Source organism: Toxorhynchites rutilus, unplaced genomic scaffold, assembly GCF_029784135.1.
Source record: "Toxorhynchites rutilus septentrionalis strain SRP unplaced genomic scaffold, ASM2978413v1 HiC_scaffold_36, whole genome shotgun sequence".
NCBI classification, from domain to species: Eukaryota; Metazoa; Arthropoda; class Insecta; order Diptera; family Culicidae; genus Toxorhynchites; species Toxorhynchites rutilus.
This window is the reverse complement of record NW_026599938.1, coordinates 2935-25467: the sequence shown is the minus strand read 5'-3', so window position 1 is coordinate 25467 and position 22533 is coordinate 2935. Positions and strand designations below refer to the sequence as shown.

The following is a 22533-nucleotide window of genomic DNA, read 5'->3' as shown; positions in this document are numbered from 1 at the left end:
ACCAGTCTACATAACCGGCGTTATATAGTTTCTGCCGCCGAAGTGATCGAGTTAGCTGGCAAAGCTGCTCGCGACGATAAGAAAACCCGCATTCGGAACAGAACACATTCGGTTCGGTGGACATCAAGACAACAGGCAGTTGCAGCGAGTGGCGAGTGGCAAAAGCAATCGCAAAACGGCATCAGGTAGCAGAAAAAAAAAGTTTGTTCTTTATACAAACTGCTTTGGTGGCAAATCCAGAACAAGGCGACTTCAAGGGCGTTCGAAATGGTTTTTTTCAAAACCACGAGTACTAAGTTTTCTAAATTGGAAACATTCCATAAAACAGGGCGCTTTTCAGGGCCATTAAACCTTCCAAAAAAGAGTTTAGGAAATACAGTTCAATGCTTTCTAAAACATTATCCAAAATAATAATAAAACACAAATTGATTTTTTCATCATTTGTTTGCCACGATCTGATGAGTATGTGAATTTGGCAGTTGTTCTGAGCTTATTGATAGTTGGGGACTTTCCTGATTATTCAATTTTCACCAATTCTTAAATTGTTTCCAGATTGAAAGTACAGTAATTTACAATTAGTTCGACATTTAGCTAATTGGACGGACATGTGATGCGACTTATTTAGTTGGACATTTTTGTAAACATAGTGATCCAAATTATGACCCCACATTGAAAGTCGACACTGTACCACTGTCATCGCAAATGTTCAATTACAGGTTAAAATCGCCTCCAATGCGACACTGAGTGGCGCTTCGGCACGTCGCATTGAATGTAATTTACTGTACAACATGTCACAAAGCTGGATGGGAAGAAATTTTCCAACTGTGAAAGCTGTGGCGAGTGGCAACAAATCGCTAAACAGGAAGGTTTTGTCGAACAAGATGGGGATATCGAGTGATAGCAAAACAATAAACTCTTTAGATTAAAGATAATTTTGTGATCCTGAAAAGGACCCTTTTTAGTCTGCATGTGAATCCAACGAGCGAACAAATCGTAATGAATGTATTTTTTGCCATCGCTCCCTTTTAACGCTCATTCGTTCGTCACGTTGGACTCGACCCTCTGGCTGAGTCTGCCGATTTGTCTCTATCCTGTGAGTGTGTACCGCTAGAGTATAAGAGTATAAAACACGCGGACCCTAAAAAAATATCTTATTTTCTTTCAAACCGTAAACCCGTGTGGTTGTACGGCATCGGCATCGTGGACGTAACAAAGGAGGACAAGTTAAGGGAAAGGCAAAATCTCACTCGAACCGTGCAGGTCTCCAGTTCCCTGTTGGTCGCATTCACTGATTGCTCCGCAAGGGTAACTAGGCCGAACGGATTGGTGCCGGAGCACCAGTATACCTAACAGCGATTATAGAGTTTCGGCCGTCGGAGTGCTCGAGTTGACTTGCAAAGCTGCTCACGACAATCAGAAAACCCGCATCAAGAACAGAGCAGCTTCGGTTCGGCGCTCATCAAGGCAACAATTAGTTTCAGTGAGTGGCAAAGTGTTTCTCCGGCACGTCGCATTAAATATAATTTACTGAACAACATGTCACAAGCTGGATGGGAAGAAATTTTCCAACTGTGAAAGCTGTGGCGAGTGGCAAACGCAATAGCTAAACAGGAAGGTTTAACCGAACAAGATGGGAATATCGAGTGATAACAAAAACACAAAAACACCAAGGGTTCTTTTCAGAACCATCAACATATTCATAAAGAGTAAACAGTAAACTAATCCATTTTTCAAGTAGATAGGTAGGTATTCACGTAGGAGAAAAAAATAAAACAATATATTTAAAATATATATTTAACAAAAGCTGTCCCCTTTGTATAGTCCTACGTCACTCCGGTTATGTCCCCGACATTACCCACCCGTCTTTTTGGATACCAAAATAACAGGAAAATACTTATTGTTTAAAATATGTGATATTCGGTCGGAAGATTAATACAAAAAAAATTATGCAACTCAGAAAATACATGATACGAAGAACACATGTTTTTCATGGGAAAATAATCTTCCGAAATTTTATAACATTTGGCAACCTTCACATCTCGCTTCCCTGTTATCTAGCACTTGGTCGAAGAAAATGCAGAAAGAAGAGTAAGAAGCCAGTTGTCACGTCTTGTCTTAGGTGATTACATCGTGTTGGCTCAACCGATCCCGCTTCCGTTGCTACCTTCAAAATTTTTGTGTGCAGTCAGCCGATTGCAAAATTCCAGCCGTAAATTGCACTCAACCGAGGGCTGTGTGTTTTTGAAGTTATCCTTTGGCTTGTGTAGAGAAAAAGACTATACCTAAAAGTGTGTTTTTGTTTCCCGAGAATTCGCTTGAAGAAAAAATTGTGTCCGATCGGAAGTTCCCGTGTGTCCTTAGATTGACGACGCAGTTTGTGTGAGCATAACTCTGCAACGTGTCCGAAAAAGTTGTAGAAGTAAAACAAAACGTGTATGATTCTGTACGAAACCGACGGTGTGTAAACTAAATGTATGAGTACAAACAAACTGAAGTGTTTTGTCCAATCAATTTGCATTGTAATAGGTTATTGATAACAACTGTGATTAAATTATCTTAACTTTTTTTAATTAAATGAAGTAATTTTCCGGCTATGACTTTCATTAAATACTTTTTTACCCTCATGTATATTTTCAGGTGATTGCATCCAGAAATCTTTAGACGATATCGCACAAAATTCAGCCATTCGAAATGACGTTCCTTCACAACAAACAGGCTCAAAACAAAAGAATTCTGATACTGGAAATACGTTGTCTAGCAATGAAAGCATGTCTGTTGTCGATGAATTGAAAGGTATGTACAATAGAACAATCAATTTTTTTATTCTTCTAATTTGTTGATTCGTATGTTGTAATTTAAAAACCAAAGATTGTTTAAAGCACTGGTTGGAAAACTTATGAAGCGATCGCCGTTGACGTATTCTATGACCAAAACCGCGTTCTCTCTCGACCTCTCCGTCATTGGTTCCGATCTAAAATTGATTGGATAACAACTCGACAAATATTTGGATTTTTGAAATATTTTGAGCGTATCAGTGGTGCAATGAGTTTGTTCTCTATGATCGGAAAAATTACCGACTGGACCATTTTTGGATCCAAATGCTATTGGATTACATCACGGGAACACCAAGCCAAACTGATGCTATTGGATTACATCACGGGAACACCAAGCCAAACTGATGCTATTGGATTACATCACGGGAACACCAAGCCGAATGCGTAAATGGGTGCGAATATTACTTCGCTCGGACGCATTCATACGCAAACAATTTTTCATGACTGTTCCATGCGAAAGCAGAACAGAAACCGATGCGAGTGAAAGTACTCACGCCTTGCGTATGTCTGCTTTTCGCGTTGACGGTGGAATGGTGTCATCTGGATACGACATTAGTTTGTATGAGACCAGCTATTCTCTATCAGTCGCCCTTAAAGCAGTTTTAAATTGCTAAAATTTGTATGAAATTTTTTTCTTGGTGTTATTTACCTATTAGACGTACGTCGTTATGACCCTAATTTAAACGATTTTCAGATTTTTCAGATATTCTCACCAGAACATAACATTATAATATAAAATTATCTAGAGACACAATTTTTGCATGATATTTTTTCACTACTTGCAAGCAAAAGTGATTTTCATTTACATAGAGTACTAATTTTTGACGTAGGACTACGTCTTTCATTTCTATACCGGGGTGTAAAATCAAAGTTTCGAAAACGAAAGCGTTACGCCGGACACCGAGATTTTGAGCGTTAATAGCTCTTAAACAACTGAACGAAATGGTATGATAAACACTTCATTCGAAAGATAAAATGTCTACGCGTTATATACTTGTTACTTTTTCATCTAAAAACTTGTTTCAATAGCCTTAAAATTGGTTTCAAAACAGGCTATTGAAATCACCAATCGGTATATAAGCGAGCGCCGCTCGTAAACCCACTCAGTTATAATTGAACAGCGATTGGAGCATGTTGTCGCTGTTGTTGTGAAGCTCTTCGTTTATCATGAAAGCGCGGATGAACGGTGTCACCAAGAGCCTGTTTGTGCACCTTAGGCCAGAAGGGAATCCACCAGAAGGAGAGTGATGCCACGGTTCCGCTTGAAACATCGGAGCAGCCGCCACACATACATACACGCGCGGAACCCTCGTTCCGCGTTCCGCGTACCAGTTCCCCTGGGAATTGAAAAATACATTCATGCGAAAGAGTTTATTTTAATGTTTTCTATTCATACAACACTGCAACCAAATACATTTGGTTTTGTGATTTTTCAATCAATCGCAATTGACAGGAAAGTTTGTGAATATTATTTTTCCCCATCAGTAGATAATTTTCGTATCCAATATTGGATGCATAACATGAAAAACGGAAAATGTTACACATCGCGAAAATCATGTCATTTTCGAGCGATTATTTGCATCCTACTCATATATTGCTGCGACCAAATACATTTCGTTTTGGATTTTTCAATCAATTGCGATCAACGTAAGACCACGTCTTTCGGCAATTTATTAGAGGTGCAATGAATCTTTAGGAATTCCCGCTCTACGCGCACTGGCAAACGATGTTTACTCAACAGTTTCTCAAACGAGAAATGGGTGTTGTGAGAAAGGATTAGCGAACGCAAAAACGACAAACGGGAGAAAGAGATGTTTGAAGGTTGAAGGAAATTAGCAGAAAACATCTTCATTTTATCTTCCGAATAATGTGATTATCATAGTACTTCCTTTTGCCGGAAACAGATTAATAACGCTCAAAGGAGGAATCGAATCCTCCGAGGAAATACCCAGCGCAAATTAGAATCGACTATAGATTGCGCCATTAGTACACAAATAACTTTATAATGCAGTTTCATCAAAGTGATTTCTTCGATATGGGGAAATATTCACTGCATCATGTCATGTATTTCATATTCTTCACTATCAAAATCCATATCCATGGCACCTATCGGTATCGAATTGTCATCGACAACACGATTTTCGCTAAATGCTCCCTTCAGTTCGGCCCGCAAAAAACTTTCCTGAACTCTAATACATCAAATTAGGAGCCCTGAAAAGGGCTGCTGATTATATGCTAAGCTAATAGCACGCTCTCCTCGGATACGATGGGCCAAGGACATCCTTGGGCATAATGTGACGCGCTTTGCGTGGATAGCACACAAATTGGTATCTTCGAATAGGCCTCCTGCAGTACCATAACCGCGAAGTTTGACGAGCAAGTCGGTTTTGAAGTTCCGGGCAATTCCACAAACCAAACGCTGCAAAGGTAGCTTGCGGATCAGCAGTTTGTTCGACCTCTGAAAGCGACGAATTTCACTTAAAGTTCCCGGTCGATAGCGATGTGGCTTCTTCACGCTTTCTGCGGCTGGTGCGCTTATCCGAGCTGCTTTCATGGTGCCTTACCACCGAAAGACTAACGAGCTGTCTTCTTGGTCCCAAACAAACAAGTCCTCACGGTGCGAGAGTAGAGTAAGAAATGAACGAAAGCAAAGGAAGCGTGATATTATATACCATAACAGACTTGAATGTAAACCCCACCCTCTTTATTATATTCTTAGCTTAGCCTGAGAGAGAAAAGAATAACATCGAAGTAATTATACAGTAATGTATTTGAATCCGGACACTTTGTGTTACATTCAATATCATACCGCAGACACAACATTTCGTGCATGCTGAATTAATACGATTGATTAGTAAGTATCAAGTAACTATCAGTAACTATATTAGTAACTATTAATCGCATAAATTGAACATGAAAAAAAATGTTATGGCTGTGGTATGATTTTGAATGAAATGCAGTGTCCGGATTCAAAAGCATTACTTCTTTTACAGTACAGTTAACTCAACTGAAAATTTTTCAGTTCGGCCTGCAAAAACGAAATTAATTGGAAGAGTACAGCATAATGCATAGACGTGAGTATGAGCTTCCCCATCTCACATTCCAATAGGATTAATGGGCTTCCAAGTGGGCGCGCTACATACGGATACGTATGATTTCAATAACCTGTTTTCGAAGCTATCATTAAGCTATTGAAACAATTTTTCGAGTCAATAAATAGCAATGATATAACTCTTGGACATTTTATCTTTTGTATGAAATGATTATCATACTGTTCCGTTGATCCGAAGCAGAATGAATCACGCTTAAAGAAGGAATGGAATGGAAAAATCTAATCGTTGCTGAAAAATAATCTGCCAGTTCCCGTAGGAATTGAAAAATACATTCATGCGAAAGAGTTTACTTTAATGTTTTCTATTCATGTAACACTGTGACCAAATATTGTTTAATCAAGTGCTATTAACAGGTGGTTATCGAGTTATCATTAACCACCGGTGGGCTTCAAGTATCGAGGAAAATCTGGAAAAATCTAATCGTTGCTGAAAAATAATCTGCCAGTTCCCCTGGGAATTAAAAAACTACATTCATGTGAAAGAGTTTATTTTAATGTTTTCTAACCATATAACACAGCGACCAAATACATTTGATTTTGTAATTTTTCAACCAAGTGTAATTAGCAGGAAAGCTTCTGAAGGTTATTCTTCCCCATCAGTAGGATATTTTCGTATCCAATATTGTATGCGTATGCAACGGAAAATGTTTCGTTTCGCGAAAATTATATAATTTTCAATCGATTATTGCTCAGTCTCCGAAAGTTTCAAACTCAGAGAGTTCATTCCCCTCTAGTTTGCCTTCCAAATTGCTATCGTAAACCATACCTTCTCTCGATTCAATCGCGCACAGAAAGCATTTATTCTGGTGGTGAAACGATATTCTGGTGGTGAAACGATATTCTGGTGGTGAAACGATATTCTGGTGGTGAAACGCATTCGATTAGAGGCGAATGAACTGAAAAGTTTAAAGCCTCTTTAATCCAACATCATCATCATGAAACGCATTCATTTTCCGTGAGGACATCGACAAGACAACATCGTTACTGAACGAGCTGAACTAGCTGGACGAGCTGAACGAGCTGAACGGCGAAGGATCGAGGGATCGAAGGATTCATTACCTGGCCTGACCTGACCTGAAACGCAATCAGTTTGTTTTAACTGTGAGGGAGCGCAGAAAAGCCGATCGATCAGAAGGAGAAGAGAAGGTGACCAGGAGAGTATCAGCATCGAAAAACGGTTCCCCGGGAAGACATCGAAGCAGCCGCCACACACACACATGCACGCGCGCAACTCTTTTCGTTTGCTGGTTATCGAGAAGAAACCTGGAAAGAAATGATCGTTGCTGAAAAATAATCTGCCAGTTCCCCTTGGAATTGAGAATTACATTCAAGCGAAAGAGTTTATTTTAATGTTTTCTATTCATATGATGCTGCGACCAAATACAATTGGTTTTGTGAGTTTTCAATCAAGTGAAGTTAGCAGGAAATCTTCTGAAGATTATCCTTGTGAAGAACCTTGTGCCTCCAACGAAACGCTCTCGTTTTCGAAGTCCCCCAAATATTCATTTACACATTCATTCAGAATGGATTTAGATTCAACTTCAAACAAATGATCTCTAAATCAACGATAGTCCTACGTCACCCTTGCGATTATACCATAGATATAACCCACTTCCTGTTTTTTTTGGGAAAATTAATTCTCATTCATAATTTTGATTTTAAAAGTGTGTTCATTTCTACTGCAACCCCATATTGTCATGCCTACTCCTCCATTCCGTAATACGAAGCTCAATGCCCAAACACTCATGCAAGCGAGCAAAACAAATCACGGTTTCTTCATGTGCCTATATTTTGTGACCGTGTTCGGGAACACATTGCGATCACCAATCATCATCAATGAGCAAGATTGTTATGATTTCAATAGCTTGCTTTCAAAGCAATTTTTAAGCTTTTGAACCGATAAGTGACAATCATATAATTCGTTGACATTTTATCTCTTGGATGAAGTGATTATTATACCACTCCATCCAGCCGGTAAAGAGGTATTAACGTTCAAAACCTTGCAGTCCAGCGTCACTCTCTCGTTTTAGAAACTTTGAACTAACACCCCGGTACAGAAATGAAAGACGTAGTCAAAACCAACATCTTCTATACAATTTTCGACTCTTTTGAGTTGTGTTGGAAAAGTTCTAGAAAGGATAGTAAATCGACGCCTAAAGACCTTTTTAGAGTCTAATAAGCTGCTCGATCCAAGACAGTTCGCTTTTCGTGCGGGAAAATGCACAGAAGATCACCTCGAAGATCTACAGGCTATTGTACATGACGTTATTGAGAAAGATCACCACGCAGATGTGGCATCACTTTATCTAAGTAAAGCATTTGATCAGCATGGAGATATCCAGTATTGAAGAGTCTCTTCGACTGGGTGATCCGTGGAAGACTAGGTTTCTATGTGAAAAGTTTCCTAGAAAATAGAACTCAGAGCCATAGTCAACAACACAAAATCTTCATTGAAAATCCAAGAAAGGGAAATTCCCCAAGGCTCGGTTGTATCGCCAACCCTCTTCATAATTATTATGCAGTCCCTTTTTGCAAAAAATCCGGAAAATGTAAAAATTCTTGTCTATGCGACATTGTGCTAGTTTCAGTTAGCGTCACTGCATCAGCAACAAGAAAAACAGGAAGTGGGTTATATCTATGGTATAACCGCAAGGGTGACGTAGGACTATCGTTGATTTAGAGATCATTTGTTTGAATTTGAATCTGAATTCATTCTGAATGAATGAATATTTGGGGGACTTCGAAAACGAGAGTGTTACGTTGGATGCACCAGGTTTTATGCATCCAATATTGGATACGGAAATATTCTACTGATAGGGAAGAATAATCTTCAGAAGCTATTCTGTTAATTGGCATTGATTGAAAAATCACAAAACCAATGTATTTGGTCACAGTGTTACATGGATAGAAAACATTAAAATAAACTCTTTCACTTGAATGTAATTTTAAATTCCCAGAGGAACTGGCAGATTATTTTCAGTAACGATTAGATATTACCACATTTTCCTCGATACTGGAAGCCCACCAGTGGTTTATGCTAACTCGATAACCATCTGTTAATAGCACTTGATTGAAACATATTTGGTCACAGTGTTACATAGATAGAAAACATTCAAATAAATTCTTTCACATGAATGTATTTTTAAATTCCCAGAGGAACTGGCAGATTATTTTCCGGATCTTTCTCGATGCTGAATGGCATCCAAACGGTAAGAATTCCGTGCGTGTATATGTGTGTGTAGCGGCTGCTTCGATGGTCACCTTCTCTTCTCCTGAAGGATCGGCTTCTCTGTGCTCCCTCACAGGTTCAAACAAACTGCCTGCGTTTCAGGGCAGATCTCGATCCTTCGCCGTCCAGCACCCTCAGCAACGATGTTGTCTTGTCGATGTCCTCACGAAAAATGAATGCGTCTCACCACCAGAATATCGCTTAAGTATGCTTTTTGTGCGTGATTGAATCGAGAGAAGGCATGGTTTACGATGGCAATTTGGAAGGTAAACTAGAGGGGAATGAACTCTCTGAGCTCGGAACTTTCGGCGACTGAGCAATAATCGATTGCGGGCGCATACAATATTGGATACGGAAATATTCTACTGATGGGGAAGAATAATCTTCAGAAGCTATTCTGTTAATTGCGATTGATTGAAAAATCACAAAACCAAATGTATTTGGTCACAGTGTTACATGGATAGAAAACATTCAAATAAACTCTTTCACATGAATGTATTTTTAAATTCCCAGAGGAATTGGCAGATTATTTTCAGTAACGATTAGATATTTCCACATTTTCCTCGATACTGGAAGCCCACCAGTGGTTAATGCTAACTCGATAACCATCTGTTAATAGCACTTGATTGAAACATATTTGGTCACAGTGTTACATGGATAGAAAACATTCAAATAAACTCTTTCACATGAATATATTTTTAAATTCCCAGAGGAACTGGCAGATTATTTTCCGGATCTTTCTCGATGCTGAATGGCATCCAAACGGAAAGAATGCCGTGCGTGTATGTGTGTGTGTTTGTAGCGGCTGCTTCGAGATCTTCCCGGGGAACAGTTTGTGGCATCACTCTCCTCCTGATGGATTCCCTTCTGGCCTAAGGTGCACAAACAGGCTCTTAGAGACACCGTTCATTCGCGCTTTCATGATAAACGAAGAGCTTCACCACAACAGCGACAACATGCTCCAATCGCTGTTCAATTAGAACTAAGTGGATTTCCGAGCGGCGCTCGCTTATATACCGATTGGTGATTTCAATAGCCTGTTTTGAAAGCAATTTTAAGACTATTGAAACAAGTTTTTGGATCAGAAAGTAACAAGTATAGAACGCGTAGACATTTTATCTATCGAATGAAGTGTTTATCATACCATTTCGTTCAGTTGTTTAGGAGCTATTAACGCTCAAAATCTCGGTCTCCGGCGTAACGCTTTCGTTTTCGAAACTTTGATTTTACACCCCGGTATAGAAATGTAAGACGTAGTCCTACGTCAAAAGACTTCAGAAAGCGATTGATTCTGTTCAAAACGGGGCTGGTTTCGATATATCCCCGAAAAATCAAAACTTCTGCATATATGTAATCCCAAAGCTCACTTCAAAGTTTCCAACCCTAAAATTTTCGAAACCCAAATTCCCTTAGTCAAAACTCTCAAAATACTTGGAGTAACTTTTGATAAGAGACTGATTTTTAAACCACATGCTCAGATGGTCAAAAAAGATGCCCGCAATAGATTGAATCTATTGAAGGCGATTTCTGGCAATCTAGCTTTGGGACATAGGAAATCTCTTTTACGGATAATAAATGCTTGGTTAATACCAAAAATTCTCTATGGAGTAAGCATCTTCAGCCGAGGTGGTGAAAAACCACTAAAAACGATCGAACCGGTATATAACAAGGCAATAAAGATAGCCATTGGTGCCTTCGTTACAAGTCCTACCCTCGCTGTTATGGCAGAGAGTGGGCAACTACCATTTGATCGACTCGTTACGAAGATTGTAACAAATAGAGCTATTCGTTACCTTTCAATTCCTGACCGTGACCATGATGTTACATTAATATCTCGGGCAAAGGACCAATTCAAAGAACACACGAATTAGAATCTTCCCGATATATGTGTACATTTGACGGTCATGGAAAGGAATTGGAATGTAAAACCGCCGAATGTTAACCTTGATTTACTCAAGGAAGTTCGTGCAGAAGATCTCCCATCAAAAGTGAAGGCCTCAATCACCTCGTAGTAACAAAATTCCAGTTTGAACATCAAGTACACTAAGCACTGATGGTGTCGGTTGCTGTATTTTTGAAAACCGATATACTGGTAGTTTCTCGCTTCCTCCACAATGCACTATTTTTAGCGCAGAAGCATTTTCGCTTCTAATCGCTACCCAAGAGTGCACACATGATTCTCTTCCTATTGTTCTGTTTTATGATCCCGCGAGCTGTCTCCGGGCTCTTCGAAAAGGTAAAAACCTTCACCCATGGATCATTGCAATAGAAGAAGCTGCCTCAGATAAAAATATTACCTTCTGTTGGATTCCCGGTGATACCGGAATTCCTGGAAATATTGTCGCCGACAAATTAGCCGGTAGGGGCAGAATTCAAGAACCCCCTAATGTACCCATTCCTCGCTCCGATGCGAAACTTTGGGTAAAACAGCAGATCCACCAAAGTTGGAACATAGCCTGGAGAAACAACAGACCAACTTTTCCTCAAAAAATTAAAAATACCACTCTTCCATGGCATGACAGAAACAACAGTAAGGAAAGACGGCTTCTCACCCGTCTTCGAATCGGCCATACAAAGGTCACTCATACATATCTTTTTCAAAGAAATAAAGAAAAACCTCAATGCTCTTGCAACGAGGCTCCCATCTCTGTAAGTCACTTACTACTGGATTGTCAACATACGAAGGATGCTAGAATTAGGATTAATATTGGAAAAAACCTAAGGGACATATTGAGTAATGATGACATTCAGGAGAATAACTTAATTGAATTTTTGAAAGAAACAGGACTTTACAGGAAAATATAGAACATTTGAAACTAGAATAATAAAAATAGTAGAAAAGAAAATCGGAGACGATTGAATCGTTAGATTTAAAGTCTCCGTAAACAAAGGAAAATAAGAAGAAACATTGCAAATACATAGGGGGCGCTTTTGCTCCCACCGAAATGTTGCTTCGTGTAATTTCATATCAATGGCCGATCGTGTATTGTGAAAAAATGATCACAAGTGTAAGTGTAAATTTTGTGTTGTGGTGAAAATTACTTGATATGTGAAACGATTTATTTCAATTTTCATAAATAAAAAATCAAGCTGTTTTTCCGCTCGAGAACGGGTCGTTTGGTTAAGCGGCGAGAAAAATTGTAGAAGTGAAGAAATATTAGAAAAAGTGATTTCCCATATGTTCTACATATGGTATAGTGTAGGTGTTGTTAGTCCAATTAAAATTCGCATTGGGTTGAATTAAACACAAACTAAAAATTATAAAAGAAAATTACTTTTTCCGTTTCCAATATGTTTTCTCTATATTAAGGTTAAAGTGGAAGCTAGCCACAATGGCGCTCATTTCTTTCATGTCCCCGCCTCATCACTCGCCCGAAAATCTATAATTTTGCGAAACAGTGTGAAGAAAATGATCGTTTTCGCACACTTCCCATCAAAACTCGAGCAAGTGCTCTGAAAGTTAAATTTTCATTTTCCAATCTTCGACCATGGTTTTGTTTGTTTGGTGAAATTCGTTATTTTTTCGACACTGATGCCAGACAACATCATCGAAACAGCTATAAAAACTACTCAATAAAATGTTATTCCTTAGTCATAGCGTTTCATGTCATGAAAAACAATAGAATAAAATTTTATTGATATCAATACAATTATTATTTTTACGTTTAATGGGTGTATAATGTAAGTTTAAGCAACTTTAACATTGGGTAAGAAAATTGTATTGCAGAGCTCGGAACACTGCCACGGCTGCCTATGCTTTCAAAAATAGTAAAGTATTACATTACATCAAAATGCCTCGGCCAACGAATATGTTCGAATATGCTCTCCAACGTGAATAGGTTCACAACAATACGATCAACGAAGGAAAATATTAAGGAATTCACCTCTATTCCGGATCCCGAACGGGTTGAAATTGGCAAAATAATGCATTTTGTAACCCGTTCGACTTCGATTAAGCACATTTATCAATCCGTTCGTCTTCGAATTATTTCGAAATTTGTTTATCATCATTGCAAGGATGCCAAATTTGCAGACAAGTTCGCAATTTTACTGATATTAAATTTTTATCGGAGACTCTATTCTGTTGCAGTCTACAGGGCTATCGTATTTCTTTTCTATATGTCTTGACTCAATTCCCTGCAGTTTTTCAAACATCACTTTACTATTCTCACGATTACAAAGGTAGCTGGCAGGTATTTATACACATCAACATTTCATATTTTCGACGAAGACCTTCTGCTGGCATCTCTGGAGGTAATGATATTTACTAAATTCCTAAAGGGCACTGTTTAGATTTGGTGCGCTCTATCGCATTTGTGTACAAAAAGATCAATTCAAAAACAAAATTTGCAAATGAGAGTCCATCTGAGGAGGATATTCTAAAAAAAAATATGTAAGATTGTCATTTGTTTCTTTCTTAAATGTAACAGCACTATTCGCATTTCCGCACATCGGGAAGAAAAGATAGCATTATATTAGATCCGCCATTATGAAGGTCAGCAAACTCAAATCAATGTGATATCTAATGGACAGACCAATCCACCAACATTGATTCCAAGTGCCCCAGCAAACTTGCAATGACAGCTTCACCAATGTAGAGCCCTCCGCCAAATCTATCAGCAGCTAACAGCCCTCCAAATCCAATATTCGCACATACTTTGTCGAACCTAGCATACTACCCATACCTCTCGCCAATGCCATCAGCCGGTAGCATTCCAGCTTCGATAACTTCGAATGGGGCGATCCCGGACCAGCGCCAACACCTGTCAATCAAGGATCATCTAGTCAATCCACGATACCAAACAGTGCAAACTCTCCAATGCCATCATCACCTGCGATTGGAGTGGGCGCGGAAACTTCACCATCAGCAGCTGCTTCATCAAATGTACCCTCGGGCACTGCCACTGCCATTACCGCTGTTGGAACACTTAAAGCACAACCTGCGACAGTTGCGGAGGCGGGCGAGGAGCAAGAAAACCGTGACTGGTTGGACATTTTCTTTACCTTGTGTCGGGTGTGAATCCTGATGACCGTGGTACAGCGCGGACTCGATTATATACAGTTTTTGATTTCTGTTCACTGTATATAATCGAGTCAAATTTTTTTTTATTTGTTTTTTTTACATGTATTTTTCGATTTTTGAAAATAAAAGAGGAATTTGATTTTTGATTCATCCCCTTTAAGTCAGAAAACACCTTTCTCACACGAAAAAAAATAATTTTTCCAGATTGTCTTAGGAGGTGATAGACGATTATATTTGATGAAAAAAATACTCCTACGCATATTTTCGAATTTCAACAATGACAGAGTTATAGAACAGAGAAGAGATAGTTTTTTTTTGTTTCGGACTCTGTTGCTTCAAACTGGCTCTACATTAAAAAGTACGCTAAGGAAGACAATTTTGATGATTTCATTTGCAAGATGAGAAAAATTAGTACAGGATTAGTAGTGGAACAACTCAATTAGTGGATGTTAATAACATTTTGGAAGTGAAAAACTTCAAAGTTAATAATTTTTAATGTGTTATTATTAATTTTATCCTAAAATTTTAAATTGAACTACATTGTTTTGCAACAATTAAATTGAAGTTCTTTAACCGCTCTACAATTCGTTCTTTGACGCCCAACTTCTATCTTTCATTATTTGGCTGCAATATCGATCTAAACAATTCCTGGTGAAAATTCAAGCAATATCTTAAAAAATCCCGATTTTTACCCCACTGCACATGTAATAACCTTAACGCTGAAAGGCTCTCCTTTCCTTCTTGAAATAAGCTAGAAAATTTTTGTTTTTCCAAGCTGTATATAATCGAGTCCAAAATTGTATATAATCGAATCACATATAATCGAGTCCGACCTGTATATCTATACTCGTCTCCGGCAAGATGCTTAACGGTAGTTTTCGTAGGAGTGTTGCTCTATCTATATCAACTCGGCTGTTTCCGCAACAATAACACCGATCGGTTGGAAAAAGCTCGCAGAATTGTCGTTCAGCAGATCAACAATGCTTACGGAGTGAGACCAAATATCATTCCTCGGGCACGAATGGTTCCTCCCAGGCCGGTTGCTGCGGATGTGACAGTTAATTATCTTTAAGCGGCACAAAACCCGGTTCCAGCACCTCCAGCTGAGTAACCTCCTGTGGCCGCTTACCTCTTTAAAAATCAATGAGAAAAATTATAAATTGAAATCTATATAATTTTACAAGGTTTTACCTTTAATTCGAATGTAGACGAATGCACAATAAATAATTTGCTGCAGAAACTATAACTTTTAAAACCATTTGCCGTTTTGACGTGGGACTACATATAACCGGAATATATGGAGGGTAAAATGAAAACCTAAACACAGAACATGCAGGAAAAAATGAAAGATTTCGAATGCTTATAGCTCGAACATTTCTTACTGGATAGGAGAGATGTTTGCATCACTTGATAGGGAATATTTCTACGCATCTATCGGCAACTAACAAAATGTTGTTTTTCATTAGATAAACAATTGAATAACTGTAAAATATTAGGCGTTATCTAAACGCCCTAACTGCATCGTTCTGATTGGCCCGATTTACGGTTTCCCTAACACAGCCATCAAAACCAAGCAGCTTTGGGGAAATCGGCATTGCAAATACATGAAAGTAGGGGGACTTTTGTTCTCATCGAAAAATGTTCCCTAACACAGACTTTAAAACCAAGCATGAAGTGTAGATATTGAAAAGAATTGGTCCCAAGATGGATCCTTGAGGAACACCTGCATTCACAATGAATTTCTCTGATGAAATATTGTTTATAGAAACATTGAACGCTCTATCAGAAAGATAATTTTTTATAATTTTTATCAAGTATGTAGGAAAACCAAAGTTCTGAAGCTTGTAAATGAGACCATTATGCCAAACATTATCAAATGCTTTTTCAACATCAAGAAGTGCCATGGCAGATGATTTTGAAACTGACTTGTTTCGTCTGATTATATTGTATACTCTACGAAGCTGGTGAATTGTAGAGTGACCTTTTCGGAATCCAAACTGCTCATCCAAAAATATATTGTGCTCATCTGCAAAAGCAAGAATGCGCGTTAATATAATTTTTTCGAATACTTTCGAAAATGCTGGGAGAAGGCTAATTGGTCGATAGCTCTTTGAAGAAGAAGGATCTTTTCCGGGTTTTAGTATCGGGATCACTTTTGCCAACTTCCAACTCGAGGGGAAGTAGCCAAGTGATAGACATCTGTTGAAGACAGAAGTCATAATTTCATATAAGTTGTTACTAAGATGTTTCAACTCAATGTTAAATATACTGTCGAAGCCGGGGGCCTTCATATTCTTCAACGAGCGTATAACCGAGATAACCTCTGCAGTCGAGATGATTTCACTCTCTTGAGGTACAGAATGGATATTGTCAATAGCCCTTACAGTATCATTCGCCGAAGCTTCAAATGGACTTGTAATGTTCTGGCCAAGATTGTGTGAACTAGCGAAATGGTTGCCAATTGCATTAGCCTTTTCGGCAGGTGTTATCGATCGTTCTGAATTGTCAGGTTGAAGAAGAGGAGGAATAGGATTAGACTTGGTCTTGAGAATTTTAGCGAGCCTCCAAAAAGGCTTGGAGTTATTCGGAAGTTTACTAATATCTTTTGCGAATTTTTTGTTACGGAGATCAATCATTCTGGCCTGGATAACCTTGGTTAACTGATTATACTGTCGTTTCCTCTCTCGAATACCAGTACGTTGGTACTGCCTTCGATAGAGGTTCCGAAGCCTAATCAAATGTTTAGTAATGGAATCAATTTGAACAGTCACTCACCTGAATCGTTTCTGGGATGTGGTTTTGGCGAGCCTGAATAACTGCAGTTTGAATAGAGCTGACTGTTGCTACGATATCTTCGGGAGATTCAAGAGGCTGATTGAGATCAATGTTGTTGTCAATAAGCTGCTGGAATTCCACCCAATTCGCACGATGATGGTCCCGTCTACATTGTGGCCTCCTGACTACGACATTCACTCCCAATTCAACCATCACTGGTAAGTGATCCGAACTCAACTCGTTAAGGGCAATAGGATCACCGATGTGGCGATCCATGTTGGTAATGAAGAAATCAATTATGGAATGTACTCCAGAACGAGAAATGCGAGTGGGGGTCGCTGGACTAAGAATCCTGTAGCGCCCACACTGTAGATCATCATTTAGAGTCACTCCATATTGATTCCTCCTTTGGTTTCCCCAGGACTGATGTCGAGCATTAATGTCCCCGCCGATGACGTATTTCGACTGCCTTCGTGTTAGCTTGATGATATCGTTTTTAAGAAGCAACGCTGAGCCATCTCTGATTGACGTCTGTTTGGGATAGTAGACCGCAATCACGATAATAGACCCAATCGATGTTGTGATTTCCGCCCCAATAGCTTCGATGGTGTTGAGTTTCAGACACGGCAAAAGTCGATATCTGATGTTATTTCTGATGGCTAAGGCAACACCTCCTCCACCAGAACCAGCACGATCCATTCTCAATAGACGATAATTCGGGACTCGAATATTAATATTCGGTTTAAGATGCGTCTCAGTAACGATAGCTACGTCGATGCTGTTTGTTACCAGGAAGTCAGTGAACTCGATAAGCTTACTCTTAATGTGAGCAGGCATGAGGCAGGCATGAGAGCAGGCATTCCAATTAATTAGCCTTAGAGATGACCGATCCATGGTTATAATAAAAATGTAGCATAACTTGTACTTGTTCCTGTTGGTTGCGACAACTTCTAGTCTGTCGATCTAGTTCAAGAACAGGGTTGCAAGTTCTTGCATGCTATAAAGCTCCTCAGTAGAAGAGGAATGAGGTGAAGGTTTTGGTGTAGGTGATAAACCAATAGCTGCAACCTTACTATAGCTCGGTTGCTCCTTTTTTGGCTTTTCGCTAGAAGAGGCCGTTTGGGGGCGACCTGTAGGAAGTGGAAGAGGAGGAAGAACAGGAATCGTGCGAGAAACCATTGGAGGGAACTCTTTGTCAGTAAATTCTGGAACCTTCTTCCTATTCTGTGTTTTATCAGTAGCTTGCTTCCAGATACGTTTAAAATCCGCACGTTTTGTGCAGCTACGGCTGGTGGCTTGGTGACTTTCGCCACAGTTAACGCATTTGCGAGGTTCTTTTTCTGGAAGGCTGCAAGTGTTTGTTAGGTGGTCAGCAGCACACTTGCCACAACGAGTTTTCATGTGACAGTTTCTTGTTCCGTGTCCGAAACCAAGGCAATTTGAACATTGCGTTACATCCCGATGTTGAGGTTTGTATCGGTCCCATTGTACCGAGATGTTGAAGATCTCACTGATTTCTCTTATGCGAGTTATGTTGGCTGATCCTTTCTTGAAGTGGATCAGGTACAAAACATTGGAATACCCATTGTCTGGCATTTTATGCCTAGTCATCCGATATACAGCTAACGGCTGAATATTGTATGATTGTTCCAGATCTTTTTTAATATCCTCCAACTCAATAGCAGGAAGACCTCGCAACACCACCTTAAATGGTTTTTCAGACGGCGTATCGTGAGTGTAAAACTCATGATTTTTTGATTTCCGGGTATGATCCAATTATTTTATATTGCTCCAGGTTGGGACTGGTGATTTTAATCCCGATGCTGCATATTTTAAAAACTGGCTGCAATTTCAGCGCCAGCAGTTCAGACCTCAAAGTTCCTATATCTCTCGATGTTGTAAAATAAGGTGGTACTTTCACCTTTTTCTCTACATTTACTTTCTCGGTAGTTGGTTCCTCCTCGGTATGGCCATCCAATAAAGCATAGCGGTTTCTTTCTAATATTGGCTCCTTGCCGGTGTCCGATCGATGTCGTTTGTTGGTGCCATGTGGTATGCCTGGGTCGGTTGGCCGGGTTTTCCCCATTGTTGTAGTCCTCAAGGGCAGACAGGTAGTTGATGAATCGCAGGTAGGTAATCTGAAAAGAGAAATAAATAGCTTTTTAAAAATCAGGTAATGAATGGAGCTCCAAACACGTCCGTCTCTGTCGACGGTCGGAGTGGAATGATAAAAGTTTGCCTCAGCGAGATCCACTGTTTATACTCTAGGCAAGTGTTCCCCTTCAATCTTCTTCTTTTCCTCTGTTCGCGGAGACTTTAAATCCTACGATTTCCCCTTCAATGCTCGTTATTGACAGCTCTGTTCTGGAAAGCACGCAAATGGACAGAACAAATGTAAGGAAAAATGAAAACGCTTAAAGTTTTAATGAATTTTAACCATTTACAAACCAGGAGATTCCAATGTATAGCATATTAAACAAATCTTAGGGAATTTCCGATTCGTTTAGTATGTAAATCGCCAAAATCTGTTCGCGGCAAAAATAGTTATTAACATTAACTTTATTTCATAAAAACGTGACCTGTTTTCTGATTTGGCACCCTTAATGAAAGACGTAGTTCTACGTCAAAACGGCATGTAACGCTTTAGATAATTAATTTTTAAATGCTGATAAAAAATATCAGCCAAATCGGTCGAGTAGATCCTGATATATTGATACCACCAATTGAAAAACATGGTTTTGAGAAAAACGCGTTTGAAAATTCGTACAGCAATACTCTGTAACTCCTTCTATTCTCCTTCCTCCTTCTATAAGACCAGGTGATGACCTTGCAGCTTTATGTCATTGTAAACAAACAATGCTTCAATTTATATTCTACTGTGTAGATATTGGTGACTAGTGATCCCCGATACAGAAATCAATTATTAATCGAACGAATACGGTGCAACTATCGCAATAAACGAAGCCTGAGACGAGACATGACAATAGGGGGCCGATTCCGGACCACCACTTCTGTCAAACTCGGACCACTTGCAACTCGCCTTCTTATTGGCTAATGAGTAAAATAATTAACAAAGATAAATATGTTGCCAAATATATTCAAAATTGAATAATTGTTGCATTCTCATTTCAATTTAGCGATAATTTCTATAATGGATTTTTTTTTGTATATTTTCGTTTCTATTACGTCCGGTGTTCCCGAAGAGAAGGAAACATTGCATCGGAATTTCCACCCTACATCTTTTCGGGATTATTTTGCCATCTAGCATAGCATAATAGCAGCGACCTAACAGAGAAGAGCATTCAATTATTTTCCAACCGTAAAGCAGTTAGCAATATAATTATAATCTAATAACAAATAACAACCAACGCAGCAGAAAAGTATTTAAAATCATATTGGAACTTGAATAAACCATACATACCTACAGAAAAAAAAACCTGAATAAACGCTATGTTATTATTTGGGAATGTATGATTTTATCAATATTTCAGTACTGTTAGTATTTGAACGATATCAAAGTTAAATTATAAGGCCTTATTTCCGTATACACTCCACGGTAAAAACGAATTGAAGTTTATCCACGATGACAGAGATACGGTATCGATATCTGGAAACGAAATAAGCTTTTAACAAGTCTTACTACTCGGCCCGAAGGCACTTTTAAATTGTTAAAACCTGAATGAAAATTTTTACTTGGCGTTATTTATTTACTTGAAGAACGTCTTTCTTACCCTAACTTGACCTGTTTTCTATACACTTTGCGATATTCTCACTAAAACTACTCATTATAATATAAAATTATCTTCAGATACAATTTTTGTACGAGATTATTTTACCAAATGAAGAAAGCAAAGTTTTCCATTCACAATCAACACTAATATGATACGGAGAAGTTAATTTTCATTCATAATTTCTATTTGAAGAGTGTTCATTCTACCTGAAATCCCATCATTTTCTCTAACTCGTAAAACGAAATTTCATGGCGTGTCGTCCATTCCGTTTTCATCTTGAAGTGTAAACGGTAAGGCCCGTAATCTCTTGATAAATAAAATGAACTTTGAATTTAATTCATATATGTCAACATATCATACACCTACTATCAAATCTACGTTTTCTAGTTTTCTTTATCTCTTCACATTTTATTTTTTGGATACCAAAATAACAGGAAAATACTTATTGTTTAAAATATGTGATATTCGGTCGGAAGATTGATACAAAAAAAATTATGCAACTCAGAAAATACATGATACGAAGAACACATGTTTTTCATGGGAAAATAATCTTCCGAAATTTTATAACATTTGGCAACCTTCACATCTCGCTTCCCTGTTATCTAGCACTTGGTCGAAGAAAATGCAGAAAGAAGAGTAAGAAGCCAGTTGTCACGTCTTGTCTTAGGTGATTACATCGTGTTGGCTCAACCGATCCCGCTTCCGTTGCTACCTTCAAAATTTTTGTGTGCAGTCAGCCGATTGCAAAATTCCAGCCGTAAATTGCACTCAACCGACGGCTGTGTGTTTTTGAAGTTATCCTTTGGCTTGTGTAGAGAAAAAGACTATACCTAAAAGTGTGTTTTTGTTTCCCGAGAATTCGCGTGAAGAAAAAATTGTGTCCGATCGGAAGTTCCCGTGTGTCCTTAGATTGACGACGCAGTTTGTGTGAGCATAACTCTGCAACGTGTCCGAAAAAGTTGTAGAAGTAAAACAAAACGTGTATGATTCTGTACGAAACCGACGGTGTGTAAACTAAATGTATGAGTACAAACAAACTGAAGTGTTTTGTCCAATCAATTTGCATTGTAATAGGTTATTGATAACAACTGTGATTAAATTATCTTAACTTTTTTTAATTAAATGAAGTAATTTTCCGGCTATGACTTTCATTAAATACTTTTTTACCCTCATGTATATTTTCAGGTGATTGCATCCACAAATCTTTAGACGATATCGCACAAAATTCAGCCATTCGAAATGACGTTCCTTCACAACAAACAGGCTCAAAACAAAAGAATTCTGATACTGGAAATACGTTGTCTAGCAATGAAAGCATGTCTGTTGTCGATGAATGAAAGGTATGTACAATAGAACAATCAATTTTTTTATTCTTCTAATTTGTTGATTCGTATGTTGTAATTTAAAAACCAAAGATTGTTTAAAGCACTGGTTGGAAAACTTATGAAGCGATCGCCGTTGACGTATTCTATGACCAAAACCGCGTTCTCTCGACCTCTCCGTCATTGGTTCCGATCTAAAATTGATTGGATAACAACTCGACAAATATTTGGATTTTTGAAATATTTTGAGCGTATCAGTGGTGCAATGAGTTTGTTCTCTATGATCGGAAAAATTACCGACTGGACCATTTTTGGATCCAAATGCTATTGGATTACATCACGGGAACACCAAGCCAAACTGATGCTATTGGATTACATCACGGGAACACCAAGCCAAACTGATGCTATTGGATTACATCACGGGAACACCAAGCCGAATGCGTAAATGGGTGCGAATATTACTTCGCTCGGACGCATTCATACGCAAACAATTTTTCATGACTGTTC

At 38.7% G+C, this 22533-nt stretch overlaps 1 protein-coding gene across 1 annotated transcript in view; it reads left to right on the top strand.

The window, feature by feature from the left end:
• Nucleotides 1-22041, top strand: part of LOC129782031 (uncharacterized) — a 71898-nt gene extending 49857 nt beyond the window's left edge. The window contains exons 5-6 of the mRNA XM_055789515.1: nt 2638-2793; nt 21890-22041. Coding sequence (XP_055645490.1) covers nt 2638-2793; nt 21890-22041 — 308 coding nt within the window. The remainder of the gene's footprint in view (nt 1-2637; nt 2794-21889) is intronic.
• Nucleotides 22042-22533: the final 492 nt, after the last annotated feature.